General features: G+C 41.0%; 1 protein-coding gene across 1 annotated transcript in view; it reads right to left on the reverse strand.

The window, feature by feature from the left end:
- The window catches only part of MFSD14A (major facilitator superfamily domain containing 14A), a 49835-nt gene that overhangs the window by 27867 nt on the left and 2141 nt on the right, over nucleotides 1-19827 (reverse strand). The window contains exons 2-7 of the mRNA XM_073643056.1: nucleotides 8305-8417; nucleotides 6783-6878; nucleotides 5369-5431; nucleotides 4536-4663; nucleotides 4326-4440; nucleotides 1741-1959 (exon numbers count right to left, since the gene is read on the reverse strand). Coding sequence (XP_073499157.1) covers nucleotides 1741-1959; nucleotides 4326-4440; nucleotides 4536-4663; nucleotides 5369-5431; nucleotides 6783-6878; nucleotides 8305-8385 — 702 coding nt within the window. The 5' untranslated portion in view covers nucleotides 8386-8417. The remainder of the gene's footprint in view (nucleotides 1-1740; nucleotides 1960-4325; nucleotides 4441-4535; nucleotides 4664-5368; nucleotides 5432-6782; nucleotides 6879-8304; nucleotides 8418-19827) is intronic.

Raw genomic sequence — 19827 nt, forward strand, 5'->3', positions numbered from 1 at the left:
GGGGGGGCTCATCTACACTCAGATCCACACAGATCATGTACTTTAATGGATATATTGAATTTCCTTCAGCAATTATCATATGTACTACTTTAATTTTCTGTGGTTTGACCACAGAATGGAGTAGACAATGCAGGGAACCTGATAAATAAAATATCAAATTCATACACTGCACATTTTATTTCTTTAAGACCAGAACTTAAATGCCATTAGGAGTGTAGGTAAACTAAACCCCCAAGAGGGGATCAAACAGACAGCCACATCTCTATTAGAGAAATGTAATTCATTCCAATACAAGTCCAATCGTGGCCAAAAATGCAGATATCAGCATCAGCTCAGAACGTTATGCGCTTTGAAGAACTTAATATACAGTTTGTGCTGTATAATGTACGTTACATCTAGGGATAAAGAACACAAGTGGCCAGATTAGGAAGGGTGGAGGTGATTTTTCCATGCTAAAAGAGAAATGAGGAGGTGAATATTCCAGCCTTCATATAAATCAATAGATAAGCCGCTTCTCTCTCTGATCACGCTCTCATTGCCAGGAGGAAGTGGCTAATATGGCTGCTTCCCTGGCTACCAATTAGTACGGCACACTGCTGTATTGGAGGGGCCAGCCCTCTGTGACGGGAGTACAGCGCTTGTTATCTCTCCATTACATTGTGGGAAACAGTTACCATTACAGACAATAATCAATGCAAGGAAGAAGGCGACACCCTCTACTATAATGTAGTGCACTAGTTAGAAGCAATAGGAAAAATGTAGGCGAGGCCTTCATAGAGACCACCACAAGCTGAATACCTACGGCAGGATTTACACACTCGAATGCAAAATCATCATCAGTTTTTTTAGTTCCCCCAAAAAAATATTTGCTTCCGTGTGGGTCTGCATGTCCGTTTTCCACGTCTGTATGGCATCTGGTTTTTATATTATCATTTTAATAAATTATAAAGGAAAAAACAAATACAAGTTCCTATGTTAATAATTGTAATAGAATCACAAAAAAAACCCAACATATGTGATCTGATATTCTTCACATGCAAAAGATTTCATGTGAACTAGCACACTGACTGGCATTGGTCGTTGTGCGGTCCATATGTTACACATATTGTACACGGACTTTTAATAAACTCGCCTGAACGAGCCCTAAGAGAACCCATGACAGAATGTAGGAAGAAATTAAGGGGGAAATCAATTGTCCACATTTATGAAAACCAGCAACAATCAAGAGCAACTGTGAGTTTCTACACGTCTCTGATAAATGGAATTCTGCGATTGGTAAGAAGACCTGCTAAAGTGAGGCCCGGTGCTCTGAACAGACGTGTTATGTACATAACTAGACCATTCTGAAACAAATCAAACACTATTTTATTTAGGGTTTTCCCTGATTTTACAGTGAACGATAAAATTGTGCCACATGTGAAGAAAAAAAAACAAAAAAAAAAACACAACTCTTTTAAATTGGAGTAGTCAATTAAACGTATTGCCCAAAAATATGGCACCATATAATAGAAACAGGTCCCGTTTTCCCATTAACTAACATGGCCAATAAGATGTATTTATCGGCACTTCGCAGTCAATCAGTGCTGAGAGGGATGGGGATTGCTGCCCTTAGGAATACTGCAGACTCAGAGCTAAAAGTCCTTGGTTTTCTTTGATGGCTTCTATTAGCCAACTGGACTCACCCACTGTCTTCCTAGTAAGAGTGTAATAAATAAGAACATACACAATGTTTTCACTTACGGCAAATGGATCTGCCTGTTCCCAAGAAATTGGGGCCCCCCAAGATGCTGGCCTCATTTTTTCTGGAAGAGACTCTGGAACAGCCACCAGGATGAAACAGATGTCCAGCAGAGCAATGGCCGTTGCCAGCAGCACCACAAGAGAGTCCCCGTAAGCATGACTCAAGTAGGCTCCAATGGCAGGACTAGTGACCAAACTAGCTGCAAACGTGGCGGAAACCTGCAAAAGTACGGGAACGTTTAACACAACAGTGACAAAGAAAACCTAAATGCAGCACTAAATATATATAACCATTCACTCTACAGCTGTTGGGGGCACACCATGCAGCCTGGACAGATTCAGGCTGCACCCACTGACATATAAGCTCCTTTCATACCACTCTTACTATATCTTTCCTGGAATTACATCCTGCACAGTTTGGTACAAATCTCAAGAAATCAGTTTTAGCAATGAAACCACAAGGGCTGTAATGTGCGATAAGGATCTCTGTGAATAGCAGGGTGGCACAGGGATCATGTTCCTCTCACGTCCTTGCACTGCACAGTGTCACTTACACATGCAGAGTCTCCGGCATCTCCACACTTTCTACCATGTTTACCTGGGGATTTGCTTTGTTGTCTTTCCAGAAAACATGAAGCTGTGTATGGAAATAACTAGCAGAGGCCGGGAGCCTCACACAGAAAGTGCCGCACGTCACACAGGATTTTCCATTGTAGGAGCATAACCAGAAGAGATACCACAAAACAGTTTCTTACAGGAATTATAGGTTCAGGCTCTGCTGTCAATTTTCTTTCAATCTATGTAGGCAATGTATAGAGGGCCTAATTTATACAAAATAGTGATGCTAAAAGGCAGCACGGTTGTCGGGCACAGCATCCGACCCACAGATTAAACGGATTTTCAGATTGCTCATAAAAAAATTTCATGCAGCTAAAAATAATAAAAAAAAACGTCAAACTATTATACTAAATATGAATGGCACATCATGGAACCAGATTACTGGTGCAGGGTTAGAAAAGATATTCCTATTTCAGTAGGACATTTTGGAATAAGGCTGAGATACTCATCACTCGACCAAAGTTCGCCAAGTGTCGCTGCCACATTGCAAAACAATACAAGTAAATAGAGTCGCACTGCGAGCCTGCAACCCCAAATGTAATGCGACAAGCAAATAGAAAAAAGTCCACCTGTGTCAGATTTTTTGCAGTTTGCTTGTTGAAATACCCCAGAGGCCACAATGTGACCCTGTTCACTTGTATCGCACTGCGATGTAGCAGCAAGACGTAGTGAACTGGTGTCGTCACAAAAGTTGCCGTGTAGCCGCAGCCTAAGGCCACGGCCCCACTATCAGTATTTTTTCTCAGGAGTGGGAGCCAAAACCAGGTGAGGAACAATCAGAGGAAAGGTATAATAGAAACAAGTCACCAATTCTGCATTTATCACCCACTCCTGAGAAAAAATACTGATCGAATACTGATAGTGGGGCCGCGGCCTTATGCTGTAAAATGGTGCATATGGAAACCTCAAATTGTGCTGCTGTGGTTCTCAGACTGTGGTCTTCAATATGTAGCTGATAAAGACCATAGGATCAAAACAGATTATATGAACAAGGAAAAAAAATAAACTTTCAGCAATACTATGGGTCAATAGGAAGGTCTACCAACGTCATCATCTGAAGATGCCATATCCACCATTGTGCCGCACTCTTCCTGGGGATTAACCTGGGGACCGTCTGGGTGGATCACTATTACCGCTGACAGGCCCTGCAGTATAACCGCCTTTTCTGCTGGGTAGACCAAGAAGTGTGTTCCCGAGGTGTGCTGAATACATGCATAGCTCTCTAAGGGTGCTTACACATTGCATTTACTTACATGCTCAGTGGCCCCGTTGGGGCATACGTCAGAGCCCACTACCGCAAAATGGGATGTGAAATTATGGGCTGATGAGGACAAAGTAAAATGGTGCCGGCGCTCTGCCGTGCAGTTTCAGGCGTATGCGCCTACTGGAGGCATACAAGCCCAAGCACGCTCACTCTGTCTGCACCATTACAGCCTATGGCCCCATTGGCGCTTACGCCCGAATCCCGTTTTGTAGGGGAGGGGTCCGGACGTATGCCCCAACGGGGACACCAACCATGTAACTAGATGCAATGTGAAAGCCCCCTAATGCAAGCAGATGTCTGCTGGCTATGTGAGTTTTATCTTAAAAGTTCCCCATTTACTTGCCATGCTACATTGTTTGGTCAGAGATATTCCCATCTCAGCCATAGAAGGCATGAAGTTACATTTTTCTTAATGTGTCATTTATTTAAAATACATAACTTTTGAGCTATATTAAACACTTGTCTGTTCTGTTATCTTGAACGATAAGTTCAGACACAGCAGATGTTTTTAGATCCGCAGCGATGTGGATATGGCAGGTGGTTTCACCGGTTACATACATCTGATGACTGCTGCTGGGGTTATGAAAACCCCATTCATAGGGTATGTATTTTTGTGGATTTTCACGCGAAATCAATGCTGAAAATTCACAACAAATTCCTAAAATTTCAATGTTGCCTTAAAGACCTAAAACACTTCCCATACCAGTCCGTAAGCCATGCTTCTCTCATGCTCCTGTGTTATATCCGCAACATAAGCAAATACCACAGAAAAGGTAACAGCGAATACACCAGATACAGAAATTACTGCAAAGTACCACCTAAAAAAAAAACACAGAAAAAGCAATAATTATAACGTTCCATAAATGCTTATATACAGACAGAAGGACAGATGCACGTAACAGCCACTACATACCAGGGGCTGATCTTCATTAGTGGTATTGGCGCACATGTGAAAAACACCGTCAGCAGCAAGAAAGACTTCCTTCCCCAAACATCAGAGAGCGCCCCTATCAAAGGTGCACTGAGAAAGGACAATAAACCCTGAAAGAAACAGAGGAAACACATTAAGGGTTCGCTTACATTAGCATGTAAAAAAAAAAAAAAAAAAAAAAGATTTTTTCCTGGATTGCACTTGTCCAATTTATACACCAGTGTGAGCGAGCCCTAATCGTTACTTTTAGGAAGCATTTGACGGTCGGTGTGCAGCTATATTTTTTTTAGCAGACAGCACACCGACCCACTGAAAATGTTCTGTTCTGACCCGCAACCTTAGATCAGGATAGGACATGCACAGAATTTCAAGGATATTCTCAGAATCATCATTTTCACGGTTGTGTGAATGGATTTGTGGAACTCCATGGGTCCAAGTGCTGTCTAATAAAATAGAACCAGGCAGTACTCGGGAATTTCACAGGGATGTATGAATGCACCCAAAAACAAATATAAACCTAACAGAAATCATCATAAAAATATACAATTCACACCATACTTCGGGGTGTGAACTAACAGAATCCAATCCCGTTCTTGGTGCTAGATATATAGCTGACATATGGAGCCATAATATATTAGTTAGGATTTATCAGCTATGACCAATATAGTCACACTCCCCAGAAAATAATTCTGGAGAATCTTTTCAAGGAATTATAGTGCAATCCACCAGGAAATATTTTTAAGTTTATTCATTATTGAACAAGAGGTAATTGACAGAACAGGGATCACGAGTGTCACAGGTCAAGTTCACATTACCTTCACTCCCTGGATGAGTCCATTCATAAGAAACGTGTGCTTTGGGAAGGTCTCATGTAAAACCTGTACAGGCAACAGATAAATGGTGTAAATGTATAGAGCCGACCATGCTACATCACATTGCGAGCATTAATGCAGGAAGAGACGGTGATTCATCTTGTGGTTTGAGCGTTTGCTCTCCAGCTACCGTGGAAAGTCATCATCTGCAGAGGTTATGACATATACACTGATGGGAAATAATGCTGTCTAGCTGCTGTCCTGTACAAAAAACCCTGAATCTACAAGACAAAAATGTAATAACTACTGAATGTGGTTCTACAGGATTAGGAAAATATGGCTACCTTAATCCAAAAACCTGTCAGTAGGTTGTAAGACCCCAAGGGACCGTGTTAACGAAACTGTATGAAGTGAGAAGGAAAGCACTCGGCTCCTGATCATCAGTAGCAGGAAATAACCCGACTACTGAATCTAAAGCCACATCTGACACAGACTGGGGCAAGTTTGCTGCAGAAATACACATGGCCAAACTCACATTACAGTGATCCAGAAAAAAAGCCCACTATCTACAAGCCAACCTAAAACATTTAGGTGCCAAATTAAATAATATAAATATATATTTATTAATACTGACAAATAAGGTGTAAAAAGAGTAAAGTTCCATGCCCAATAATGGCATTATTTAAAGAGGAGCACATCCAAAAGGGAAATGTTTACATTAACATCCAGATATCACCTTCAGGGGATGTTCACACCCTAACCTGCTCTACAATGGCGGGCAGCAATGGCGGCACACTGAGCTGGTCTTCTAGCAGACATGACCGGCATGCAGCACATCTGCTGGAAGACACAGGGAACATGATAGCTGTAAAGAGCAACAAGACTAAAAAAAAAATCTTGTAGCCACCTGCAAATACTAGGTTGCTATCTGATGCCTGCATCACAAGTCCATATGACATCTCAGTATAAACATGTTTGTAAGACAGAAATAAAGATTACTGTGACATACAACACAGTTACTTCCTGACCAGATGCTCTCCTGGAGAATTCTTAGCTAATTTCTCCAATATTGGTCAATGCCCTTGTGTGGATTAATCCCTGAGCAACTAAAAAAATCCAGAGCCAGTAGCCATTTATGTATAATTAAAGAGTCTAAAAAATAAACTGTAACCCCTATTTAAACAGGCACACTTCATAGTCTGTTTATGGATTACAACGCCCAGACAGACCTGAAGTCTCCCAAACCTACAGCCTCAGACGCATATAAGGTTGTAAGATTAGTACATGAACGGACAGCTATTAAATAGCCGAAATATGTCTGAACCCAGTCTTACATTTGCCAATCACAGTTTAGGATCCTATGGGCAACAGTTTTGATACATTGTGTGGCAATTGTACAACGATAAACTGAACTTACCACCAATGTTGGAGCAGTGAGTAAACCCCAAGCAAAGAATTCAAGGAAGATAACGATGACCGCATGATACACGCTGGGAGAGCCAAACCCCTGAGGCTGAAGACACAATGACAGTATTAGAGTTGCTTTCTCTACAAAAATAACTATATATCAACCACTAAGAGAAGAAAAGTAAGGAATAGACTTCATATATTCTTGAATCAGTGTAAGTAAGGCTATGTGCACACACTGAGTATCTGCAGCATATTTTTCTGCAAAAAAAAAACCCTCCTGAGTATTAGCAGGAAAAACATGATGTGCAAAATACAGGCGTTTCTGATATGTTTTTACTTGTGTTTTTTCCCCCATTCATTTGAATAGGTGGAAAACGCTTAAAGAACTGACATGCTGCATATTTGAAGGAAATGCGTTCATGGTTCACATCCTCAAGGAAAAAATAAGCAACGTGTGCTTGAGATTTCAGAGGTCTCATTCACTTTGCTGGTACTGTAAAAATGCTTTTTCTCCCCCCATGATAAAAACACGCTGAAAGAAAAGCAGCAAAAACACAATGTGTGAACAAGCCCAGGCAGATGAAGTAGCAAAGTTATTTTCTAACAAGTGCAACCAAAAATTACACCGAAACAAAAGCTGATAAAGAATGGCAGGAAAACTTTAAATAAAATTTCAGAGAACCTACAACATTTGGCAATAGGTGAAAAAAGTGGTGTAATAAAAGAACCTGCAGTAACCTGTTAAATCGCCCACTGTACCAGTGTTCCCCTTCAGGCGTTTTTTATTTGGCACCAATGGTCACGTCCCGTCTACAAAGGTGACCACTGCACCCAAGTAAAGCAAGACGGTCAGCGATCGCCCTGTGATTTAACAAGTGACTATTTTCTTTTCTCATTTTATACCATTCCCTCCTGCTGGACACATTTTGCAGGATGTAAAAAAAAAAAAAAAACATCTCAAAAGAATTTTCCAATTTTATTAATATGCTTTTGCAAGCAGGACTGTGGAGTTCATGTTGTAGCTAGTTTTGGGTGCAACTGGAAGAAACAAACCATATCCAGCTTAAAAAAAATAATATATGCATATTTCACTATTAATATTGTTTAATTTATTAAGTTTCATAGGAAATGAGACAAGTTTAGACATTTTAAAGAAATCTATTTTATGTTCTATCAATCTAAGGCCCTTTATTTATTAAGAAACAGTGATTACAGTGATGTAATACAATAATTGTGTTATTACTCATTACTTGCCATATTTATGTGGGGTTGGACCCTCCGATTATAACTCCACAGCCCTGATTACAAGTGTGAGGCTTTTAAAACACAAAATATTCGGGAGCAACGGCAAAAGTCAGCAACCAGTATGTATTATAATGCATATAACTGAGCACACATTACTAATTGCTAACAAGTGGGGAGATAAAAAGAAATAATTGCTGGAATGGTACTTTAAAAAATGCTTCGCAGTTTTTGTATTCAACAATGTTCCCAAAACTCACATTCCCCATTCAGGTGATGATACTTACTGAGCCGCCATCTTTGATGATGATCTTTTTCGCGAGAAGAACACTGCGGTTCACCCTCTTCTTTTTCTTTCCCTGGGTCATTTTCACATAACTAGGGTTCTGGTAACATTCACCTACAAAAAAAAAGTAAAGTGATCGTGTTATCTATCCATATGTAGTATCATATACTATAAGTAGCCGAGTACAGGCAATATATATTACAAGACTCACAATAAGAAAGATGCTACAGAGTGATAGTAAGGTCTGCTAGTGTCCAAAGGTGGAGAGACTCCTCTCTCATAGGTTATAGTTAGAGATAATCATCCAACAGTTGAATCACTCTGGAAACATTTTACTATTTATCTTCTACTAATCAGGACTTACAACCTGTGGTATATTCTGGAGCAGCATTCACAATTCTGCTGGTTGTTATTGAAATAAGTCAATATGATTGTCAACACATTTACCCCTAATTGCTCGGCTGTGCTGCTGTAAAGCAGTGGGAGTTTTCACACAAGTCATATGACCATAGTTCCTACTACCCAGAATTCAGAGGTATTTAGGTGCATACTCCCAGGCAGAAGCCATTTAGTGGGCGGGGCCTCACTGTATACTCTTGTATGGAGCGAAGCCACGCCCACTAGATTGCTTCTGCTCGGAAGTATGCATATCGCATATAACACCGCCGTTCCCAGCTCAGAAATCAGCTGGGGGAATTCAAAAGTCTGCAGTCACACAGAATGACAGAAGACTTAATTTTAGACTGGACAACTCCTTTAAGCCAGGCTCTCCACTGTTCCACTATACTGACAGCTATGTGAGACTTTCTTCTTCTAGCTTGAGACACCACTGTGTGGGATTGGGGTGTGCAGTATGAAAACACAGATCTGTGTTGCAGTTTTATGTCATCCTGGATGTATTTAAAAAGAACCTGTCATTTGACTCCTGCTGCCCGAAACACGAGCAGCATTAATCTGAGCCTCGCTGCACCATTGCAGCCAGTTATGTTGTTCTCTGAAATGCCCCAGTGTTATTGAGAAAACATAGTTTAAAGAGCTGGCTATGAACCATAAGAATAGAGAAGGCTAGTCTGGACCCCCATCTGGATTCTCCCTGCTCCAGGTGATTGACCGGCATCTTCCTGTGTACAAACATGGGAAAGACCGGTCAACTAGGGCAGCGGAGGGAGAAGCTGGTCTGGGTCCGCTCTGGACTAGTCACATCTATTCCTTGACTTTACCCCCACTCCTTAAATTGTTTTCTCTGAAAGGCCAGAGCAGTCTCTGATTCATGCTGCCTCTAGATGGCGCAGCATGAATGTAGTGACAGGTCTACTTTCAATAAGAAAATATACAAGATGGATTTCTGTGTATTATGGAGCACAAGGAAGATATTTACAGCAACTGAGGTAAATCTTGTCACAGGCTTCTCCTGTGCTGTGGCTGTCTGTGTCCAGAATGTAGTGTGAGACTGAAAAGAACCCTTTACAGCACATATTTATTTTTAGTTTTTATTTCATTCACTTATATAGTGCCATTAATTCCACAGCGCTTTACAGACATTACATGTGTTAAACTCTGGCCCGTGGGGTGATTGTATTTGGCCCGCAAGTCAGGGTTGTTCCTAGGCACTTTGATAGCTACAGCACCACTGTGTAGCTCAGCAGAGCTCGTGAACCCATGTCTCAGTTCATGCACGCAGGCCGCTCCTCTCCTCAGCCTTCTCACTCATCATAGGACTCTTCTGCTGATGGAGGCGAGATGCTTCCTGCCGCCTGTCCGCTTCTACACAGCAGGATGGTCACAGTGTCGGAGATTAAAGTGAATTAGTGACTCTGTGTTCGGTGCTCCATGCTGGTCGGAGCAGATCAGGTTTCTCAGCCACACACAGCACCGACCAACAAGGAGCTCAGAGCACAAGTCACCAGATCATGGATTCTAACCTCTGACACAGCGGCCTCCTGTCACTGCTACACTGAGGACTCCAGGCTGGGACTGATCCCTGTCCCCTGACCCTACTCCCCCATCCAGTGGAGTTGGTATATTAACCCCTTTAAGACCTTAGACGTATCCATACGTCCAGGTCGCCTGGTACAACCTTGGACGTATGGATACGTCATGGCGATCGCCCGCGCACAGGGGATGTGCGCGGGCAATCACAGCCGGGCGTCAGCTGATTCTATATTGCATCGTTCCCGGCACTTTAACCCCCTAAATGCTGCAAACAAAATCGATCAGAGCATTTAGAGAGCAGGTAGATGGAGGAAGCGCCCACTGCCCCTGGATCAGAGTCATTGTGGAGGCCCGATAGTTGCCATGGTGACCTGATGTGTCATCTGGTCACAAGAGCTAGCAAAGTTGCTACACCATGCTCAGTGCATGGTGTAGCAAATTTGTTAGAGCAGCGCTGACATTTTTTGAAGCATAGCATTGCTATGCTTTACAATCGGTCAGCCTGCAAAAAGTGAAAATCCCATAATGGAACAAAGTAAAAAAAACAAATAAATGTGAATTTATTTTTTTTTTGTAATATATATATATATATATATAAAAAAATTATACAAAATAAAAATATATTGTACCCATAAATAAATATATATTTCATATAAAGTACACACATGGTATTACCGTGACTGGAGCAACCCGACCCAACACTGTCCCACTAGATAATCCCTTTAGTGAACACAATAAAAAAAACGAACAAACAAAAAAAAAAAACAATGAGGCAAAAAACTATGCTTTATCATCATACCGCCAAACAAAAAGTGTTCAAGTGATCAAAAAGACAAAGGTAAATAAAAATGGTACCGCTGAAAACATCATCTTGTGCTGCAAAAAAGCCGCCATACAGCGCCAACAACTGAAAAATAAAAAAAGTTATAGCTCTCACAATAAAGCGATGCAAAAATAAGGATTTTTTTTCTATAAAATAGTTTTTATTGTGTAAAAGCGCCAAAACATAAAAAAAAAAAATCATATGTGGCATCGCTGTAATCGCACCGACCCGAAGAATAAAGTCGTCTAATCACTCATACCGCATGAGGAGCAGAATTAAAAATAAATAACACCAATTCTTCACCGGCTGTTGATCTGTTCATTCTGCCTCCCAAAGATCGCAGTAAGGCTCGGTGCACATTCATCCGGCGCTCTGCGTTGAGTTCTTACACCGGGTAAATCTCTAAAATACGGGATTCAGACGGAAACCCCGGCAGAAGATTCCCTATAATGAGCCAGATGGAGGCACCGTGAACACCATCTGGCCAATGATCCAGCTGTGTCTGTCTTTTTAGGAGTGCATAAAAGCGCGGTCGGCCACAGTTTTGTGCACTTCTGAAAAGAAGGACAGTGCTGAACAGAGGCCAGACATTATGTGTCGTATAGGCCCCTCAAAGTCACTTCGAATGTGAAATGGTCCCTGAAAAAAAAAGTAGTTTTGTAAATTTTGTTGGGAAAATGAAAAACTGCTGGTCAACTTTTAACCCTTCTAACTTACTAACAAAAAGAAAAATTTTGTTTCAAAAATTGAGTAGAAATGTGGGAAATGTTATTTATTAACCATTTTGTATGGCATAACTCTCTGATTTAAGGGCATAAAAATTAAAAGTTTGAAAATTGTTACATTTTTGAAATTTTTGCCAAATTCCCATTTTTTTTCACAAATAAACACAAGTTATAATGAAGAAATTTTACCACTATTATAAAGTACAATATGTCACGAAAAACAATCTCAGAATCAGTGCAATCCACTGAAACGTTCCAGATTTACTACTTCATAAAGTGACACTGGTCAGAACTGTAAAATTTGGCCTGGTCATGAAGGTGAAAACAGGCTTGGGGGTAAAGGGGCAATACAAAAATACTGTACCTGTTATACAAACTGTACCAGTGTAATAAATTATATACACTGTTCTGTAGAGCCCAATTGTTGGGTCCACAGCCCCATGCTTGGAATCACTGGGGGTTTAACTTCTGGGACCACAAGCAGTCAGAAAGTTATCCCCTATCTAGAGATGAGCGGATCCACGTCAGTGCTCCCTGCCCGTGGACAGGAGTGGATCTTCCCCGAGCTCCCACCTCCCCCACAACATGTTCATTGTCCCCTGTGTGCTACACATCTTGCCAGTCTGTCTAATCATGAAATGAAACTCATGCTGACCAAACTACTGGCACGTGAATCATTTAAATACAAATTTAAGGTTATGTTCACATGCAGCAAAAACATTCTCTCTTGGTGATAAAGAAAAAAAGTCCTCAATTGTAGACGTTTTTTATAATAACTATTAAGGTGGGCCCACGACTGTCTAAATTTTTAATTTTGGCCCTCTGTATTTGAGTTTGACACCACAGCTTTATAGGCAGTAGATTCAGTCTTTTGCAGATGAACCCTTTGGAAAGCACCACATCCTCCTCCTTTATCTGGGCCATATGATACACAAGGATATATTATTACATAGCTGATAAATTATATTGTGTGGGAAGTACAATAGAAGCTCTTGGAGGGGAGTAAGAAATTTTTATCTGTTTGCCATTTGCTGCCTATTGGGATGCATTGAAAAAGTAATCAACCAAGTTAGTGTTTCTCTTTCGGTGAACTTCTGAATAACGGCCCCCCTTGGCACAAAATGCTATGGTTTTTCAGCAGCATAAAATCTGCAATAGTAAATACCGCTGATGATTTCATTACAGGAAAACTGCAAAAGATACAAGATACATTTCACACTTTGCATTGTGCAGGGTCAAACACAAAAAGAGTCTGCATATTAGATTTACTTTTTGCAGATTTCAAATCAGCATACCCCCTGCACATTTTTTATGCAATGTGGCCATGAGATATACAGTAATTACATCTCATTCAATCGCAATGCTGGGATTGCAATATGTGACGGATTTTAACCAATCAAATCCTCAGCAGAAGATCTGCATTTACTTTCCTTGGGAACTTCTAGGTAAGTCATTCTCCCATTGTATTCTATGAACCAGCAAGTCTACAATACAGCAAAACAGCCCAAGCCCTGCCATATTTGAGCACAAGGCTCCGCCATTCGGATGATTTAGAGTCAGCTTCCCCCTCGCTCACAGTTGGTGCCTCCCAGAGAAGAGACTCTCACCAGATTTTCCATGCACTCCAATAAAGTGAAAGTAAAGCCTGCATCCCTGTAATAAGAGGGAAATCATCCAATTTCCAAAAGACACATGTGAAATTTTATCTACTTTCACTTATGTTTTTAAGCAGATTTGTAAAAGAAAATATCAGAGACTAAAAATCTCTAAATACGGTTGTTTCGGATGCAAGAACATGGATTTCAAAAGCTGTAACACTGGACAGGTACAAGGTTATGAGGACCTGTTGGTCCTGACAGTTTGTTTGCTTTAGTAAATACTTTTATTCTTCATAGAACAACTATTCTAGCAGTCTAGTGTTCCTCTGTTACTCCTCCAAGAAATATATGAGAAATGGTAAAGCCCTGTTGCTTTTTTATTCATACATTTCTAGAAGGAAAACCAAAAGGAAAAGCACGATGCAGGAAAAGACGATCCACAGATCCTAAAGGGGTTGTCCACTACTCGGACAACCCCTTCTGTATTCCTATGTTTTCCACCAGTAAAAGAACATCTGTACTCACCACCAGCGCTGTTCCAGTGGTGTCGGCACTGGCTCTCCCAGGGATCACGTGGCATTCATCCCTGCCGCCAATCAGCGCTGGCTTAACTCTATCCACCTTTCAGACAAATGACATACATCTGAAGGCAGGGAGAGTGAAGCCAGCACTGATTGGCCACAGGGATCAATGTCACGTGATCCATGGGAGAGCCAGTGCAGACACCACTGGAACGGTGCCGGATGTGAGTATAACTAATTATTTACTGGGGACCAAACATATGGAATGAGAAGGGGTTGATTGGAGCAAGTCTGGATTGGTGCACATGGAATGGTGTAGACTTCATAAGAAAATCCCTCTGAGTACAGAAAAACATTTACAAAGCTACTTAAAATTTTGAACAGAACCTTAAAGCGCACCTGTCAGCAGGATTGTGCTTAGTAACCACATACACTGCCAGGAGGGCACCGTTAGGCTGTGTGCCCACGATGCAGAAATGCTCCGGATTTTTCCTGAGCGTTTCTGCATCAACCTGGCAGAAAAAAAGCATGTGGATTGTACATGTGGATTGTACATGCATTTTTTCAGCCAGGGACAAGCGTTTGTCGCGCATTTTTCACATGCGATTTCGCATGCGGGTTGTCAAGCGCTTTTCCAGGCGATTTTAGCATCACTTGGAAAGTGCTTGACAACTTGGTCACACTATATAAATCCATGCAACCGGCATTGATTTATATAGTGTGACCAAGTTAATAGTTTAAAAAAAAAGAATAAAATGGTAATAAATAATAATAAAAAAAATTCCGATTGGCCCCGGTCTCTACAGTGTCTCGCGGTGGTGTAAAAGGACCTTCCATGACATCATTTAGTCATGTGACAGGTCACGCGACCGCCATACCACTAGTTAGTAAACTTGTCCTGACAGATTCCTTTTAAGAAATACTTAAAACATGCAAGAAACTGATCAACTTACTGACAGATGGACACAAACTGCAGTAGCAGGAGGCAGAAATCAGTTGGAAAATATACAAAACCGCAGAATCCACGTCTCTGCACAAGACCTGAGTATCCTGTAACCTCATCACACTACATCAATTGCTGCTGTGTGGCTGTAGGGGCAATTTCTATTTCTTTTCTTTACACTGGTCACGCTGCAGGGAAAATCCCAGTTCTTAGCAGCATAACTGGTAAAGATAATGACACCTGCAGCAATATTTAAGAGAAAGATCTTTGTACTGTATTAGTCAGTAGACCATTTGGGGAATCGCAATCCTGGACCAGATCTCAATCAGAGGACAATACAAACATTAACACTCCTAGTCTATGAACTGCATTACTATATACTGCCACAACTGGTTCTCCCCTTCCCATAAGATAGTTCTACTTCCAGTCACTATTATTCCTGTGTCCTGTTGTACATAAATATGTGACCCTTCAGAATGTGTGTTATACTATGCCTGATGAAAAGACCTAAGTAGTCTAGAAAGATGCTATTTGGTTCCATCTTTTCAGTTAGCTATTAAAAGGTGTCACTAAGGACTCTAGGAAAAAAATAACCTTTGGGCAATGGCAGGACATGGTATACAAGTCCACCAGAACATATACTCAGCAGTCACATCCCCTGCTGCTGCTCCAGCGCTCACAGCTGGTCTTTGGTTGCTGGGCTGCAGCAATAAAGTGCTATCTACATGTTGCCTGTAGTGACTCACTCTAACCATCACGTTTATATTTATTTTTACATTTCTTGCTTATATAGTGCCATCATATTACAGACATTATCCTCACTGTTAACATTGGGATTAAGTTCTGCATCAGTATTTTTGGAGAGTGGGAGGAAACCGGAGAACCTTAAAACAATCACGGTGAGAACATACTATAGCAAGGTCAGGATGGTGAGGGGTAAATCCTAGCACTGCAGGTCTTCATTAGGAGGGCACCTGCAGTGTTTTACTAAGAATCAGTGTGTGCTGATGCTGCTGGCTGGGGAGTCAGTCAGTCGGCTGGATGTAGCAGAGGCAAGTATGTAGCTTGTGAGTGACCAGCCAAGATGTGAGCTGTCGCTGGGAGAGAGACAGCTGAGGGTCTCTGTTGAATGGAGTGACTGCTGGCGAGTCAGCTGAGGAGCTGAGCAGTCTTTGGTCCTACAGAGAAAAGGATAATTTAAGGGTGGACAGTCTACCAGAGTGTGGGAGAAGGGTATATCTTATACTAATCGGTGTGTGGGTGTCTGCCGGATTATTGACCTGCTGGGTTTATCTTTGTACCGGAGCATGGCTGTTTTGTGTTGAACTCTCTCTGGGGTTTTTGGAGCTAATAACCCCTTAGCGACCACCAATACGTCCATTTACAGACCTGCGACATAAGAGTCTAGCATCCCGCGATGCGTGGCAATCCAGCAGCTGTCAGATTTACACTATAGCTCAGTGTTCCCCAACTTCAGTCCTCAAGGCCCACCAACAGGTCATGTTTTCAGGATTTCCATAGTATTGCACAGGTGATGTAATTATCATCTGTGCAATACTAAGGAAATCCTGAAAACATGACCTGTTGGTGGGACTTGGACTGGAGTTGGGGAACACTGCTATAGCTGACAGCTTGCTGCATCAGCCATTATTAGTGTTGGCACTGACCATGGCCATTTAACCCCTTAGATGCTGCTGTCAATAGTGACTACAGAATCTAAATAGTTAAGAGTGTGTGGGCTTCCTCTTTAACCTCATCGGCACCCTGAGATATTGATAGTGTGGTCCGGATATTTGCCATGGCAGTTGATGACCAAATAACGGCCTTGGAGTCTGCTGGCTATAGCGGCCTGTTCAGAAGTTATCAAAATTTAGGTGGTAAAAACAATTTTGAATACATTGAGGCGCACGGTTTTTAAAATGGTATGACTTTTGGATGGTTTCCAATATAAAGGTCCCCCAAAGTCACTTCACAACTGAAGAGATCCATAAGAAATAAGTTTTGCAAAATTCCTTGAAAAACTGAAAGATTACTGCTACATTTTTAAACCTTCTAAAATGCTAATAAAATAAAAACATTTTACAAATGGTGCTGATGTAAGGCAGACATGAGGGAAATGTTATTTATTAATGTTTTTGTGTGGTATGACTATCTGGATTAAAGAAATCATTCAAAATTTGAAAAGTGCAATTTTTTTTCATTTTTGTCAAATTTCTGATTTTTATAAATAAACGCAAAATATACCAATCTTAATTTACCATTATTATAAAGTCTAATGTGTCACAAAGAACAATCTCAAAATCAATTGGTTATGCTAAAGCATTTCAGAGTTACTACATAAAGTGACATGTCAAATTTCAAAAAATTGGTCCGGTCACTAAGGGGATAAACCTTGCCTTGTTGGACTAAAAATGTTGCCTGTGTGGATGCTGCCTAATGCCTACCTCAAGCAGTACCTGAGTGAAATCCTAAAATACACACTCCTTTGAGATGCTTGCTGTCCTTGGTGGGATTTGAATCAGGACCCCAGTGCTGCACAGACACAGTGCTAACCACTGAACCACCGTACTGCTGTGAACAGCACTTAAATATTGCTGCCACATAAACAGAAGGTGACAGACCTAGCTGGTGAGATTACTTTCTCTTGCAATTTTATATTATTTCTTGACAACTTATATTTTTGTTATCTTGGAAAAGCCTCACAGACTGGTGCGCTTCCAGATCCTAAGACCCCCGCTGATCCCTCAAAACCTTATTCACGTGAATGCTGGTGAAGATGCAGCACAGCTTTGATCTAGTATGGCCGCGCACACAGAGCAGTGAGCAGACTAGAAAGTCTATGAGCCCAGATAAAAATCTCAGGGGCTTTTAAATTAGGACCAGAGTCCACATCAATTGCCTATTGTAGATGGCTCTGCGGTTGTGCAAAATAATGTTTGGACGTTAATAAGTGGTAGGTTTTGTTTTTTCATTTTTTTAACATTCCATCTGGAAGTCGCAGCACCTTTTAATTCTTGGCCACTTAGCGAACATAAGAGACTCCACCCCTGACTTTCCTGAAAGACAGAGAGGATCATCTGGATAGAAGAGCTCAAGTTTACAAACCCCTATAGGACCCTAAATCATATCCAAAACATTCAATCACAAAGATATCGTGATCCAAGCTTGTGATATCATGATCATATCTCCAACAACAGCAATGTTCCAGGCAGTAAGGTGAAACTGACAGTGGGGTCACTCTATAGAAAGAGACCTCGTCACCGACTGACAAACTAAATCAGCAATAACAGACAAGAACTGGACCTGGCAACACCACAGGAAAACTACAGTCAGTAAGTATATTTAAAGGATCCAAATTTGAACAATGTTACTTTGCTTTTCTTCTACATTTACAGCTTTAAAAAGGGACCTGTCACTAGTTTTTTTTTTTATAAACCCTGCACACCACCTTTAAAATCATGTAAATTTGGTTCCTACAAACCCTTTATATTCTAGAAAGAAAATGTAACATCAACTGATCTTCACTGTCCTTTTAAAGGAATAGAGGAATCCAAGTTATCTGTAAACAGAAAGATTGTGAGGGAATATTTAGCTAACATAAATGAGTTCAAGTCTCCAGGTCCAGATGAATTACACCCCAGAGTACTGAAGGAGATCGTAGAAGAAATTTTAGAACCACTCTCCATAATCTTTGAAAATTCTTGGAGAACAGGAGAAGTCCCAGAAGACTGGAGAAGAGCAAATGTTGTTCCTATCTTCAAAAAGGGGAAAAAGGTGGACCCAGGGAACTATAGGCCGGTGAGTCTGACTTCTATACCAGGAAAGATCTTTGAACAAATTATTAAACAACACGTATGTAAGTACATGGATAAGAATGAAGTGATTAACCAGAGTCAGCATGGGTTTGTAACTAACAAGTCATGTCAGACTAACTTAATTTCCTTCTATGACAGAATCACTGACTGGGTGGATCAGGGAAATGCTGTAGATATAGTATATCTTGACTTCAGCAAAGCATTTGACAAAGTATCTCACACCATCCTTATTGAAAAAATGACCAAGTATGCAATGGACCAGGCAACTGTTAGGTGGATTCATAACTGGCTTAGTGATCGGGCTCAAAGGGTTGTTGTAAATGGCTTCACATCCAGCTGGATGAATGTCTCAAGTGGGGTACCACAGGGCTCCGTCCTGGGACCTGTATTGTTCAACATCTTTATCAATGATTTAGATGAAGGAATTGAGGGTAAACTGATTAAATTTGCTGATGACACAAAGCTAGGAGGGATAGCTAATACTAGAGAAGAGAGAGAGAGGATTCAAAAAGACCTAAATAAACTGGAGCAGTGGGCAGCAACCAACAGAATGTTTTTTAACAGGGAAAAATGCAAAGTACTACATCTGGGCAATAAAAATGAAAAAAGCATATACAGAATGGGAGGAATAGAGCTAAGCAACAGTACATGTGAAAAAGACTTAGGTATACTAATAGATCATAGACTAAACATGAGTCAACAGTGTGATGCAGCAGCAAAAAAGGCAAATACAATTCTGGGATGTATTAACAGAAGCATACAGTCTAGATCACGTGAAGTCATTATCGGTCTTTACTCCTCTTTGGTCAGACCTCATCTGGAATACTGCGTCCAGTTTTGGGCACCACATTTTAAAAAAGACATAGACAAACTGGAGCAAGTTCAGAGAAGAGCGACCAGAATGGTGACTGGTCTGCAAACTATGTCCTATGAGGAACGGTTGCAGGATTTGGGAATGTTTAGCTTGCAAAAAAGAAGACTGAGAGGAGACTTAATAGCTGTCTACAAATATGTCAAGGGCTGTCACATTGCAGAAGGATCATCTTTATTCTCATTTGCACAAGGAAAGACTAGAAGCAATGGGATGAAACACAGATTAGATATTAGAAAAAACTTTTTCACAGTTAGGGTGATTAATGAGTGGAACAGGCTGCCACGAGAGGTGGT

This window comes from Phyllobates terribilis, unplaced genomic scaffold (genome assembly GCF_046119375.1).
Source record: "Phyllobates terribilis strain yellow unplaced genomic scaffold, ASM4611937v1 Scaffold_8__6_contigs__length_399053987, whole genome shotgun sequence".
Taxonomy (NCBI): domain Eukaryota; kingdom Metazoa; phylum Chordata; class Amphibia; order Anura; family Dendrobatidae; genus Phyllobates; species Phyllobates terribilis.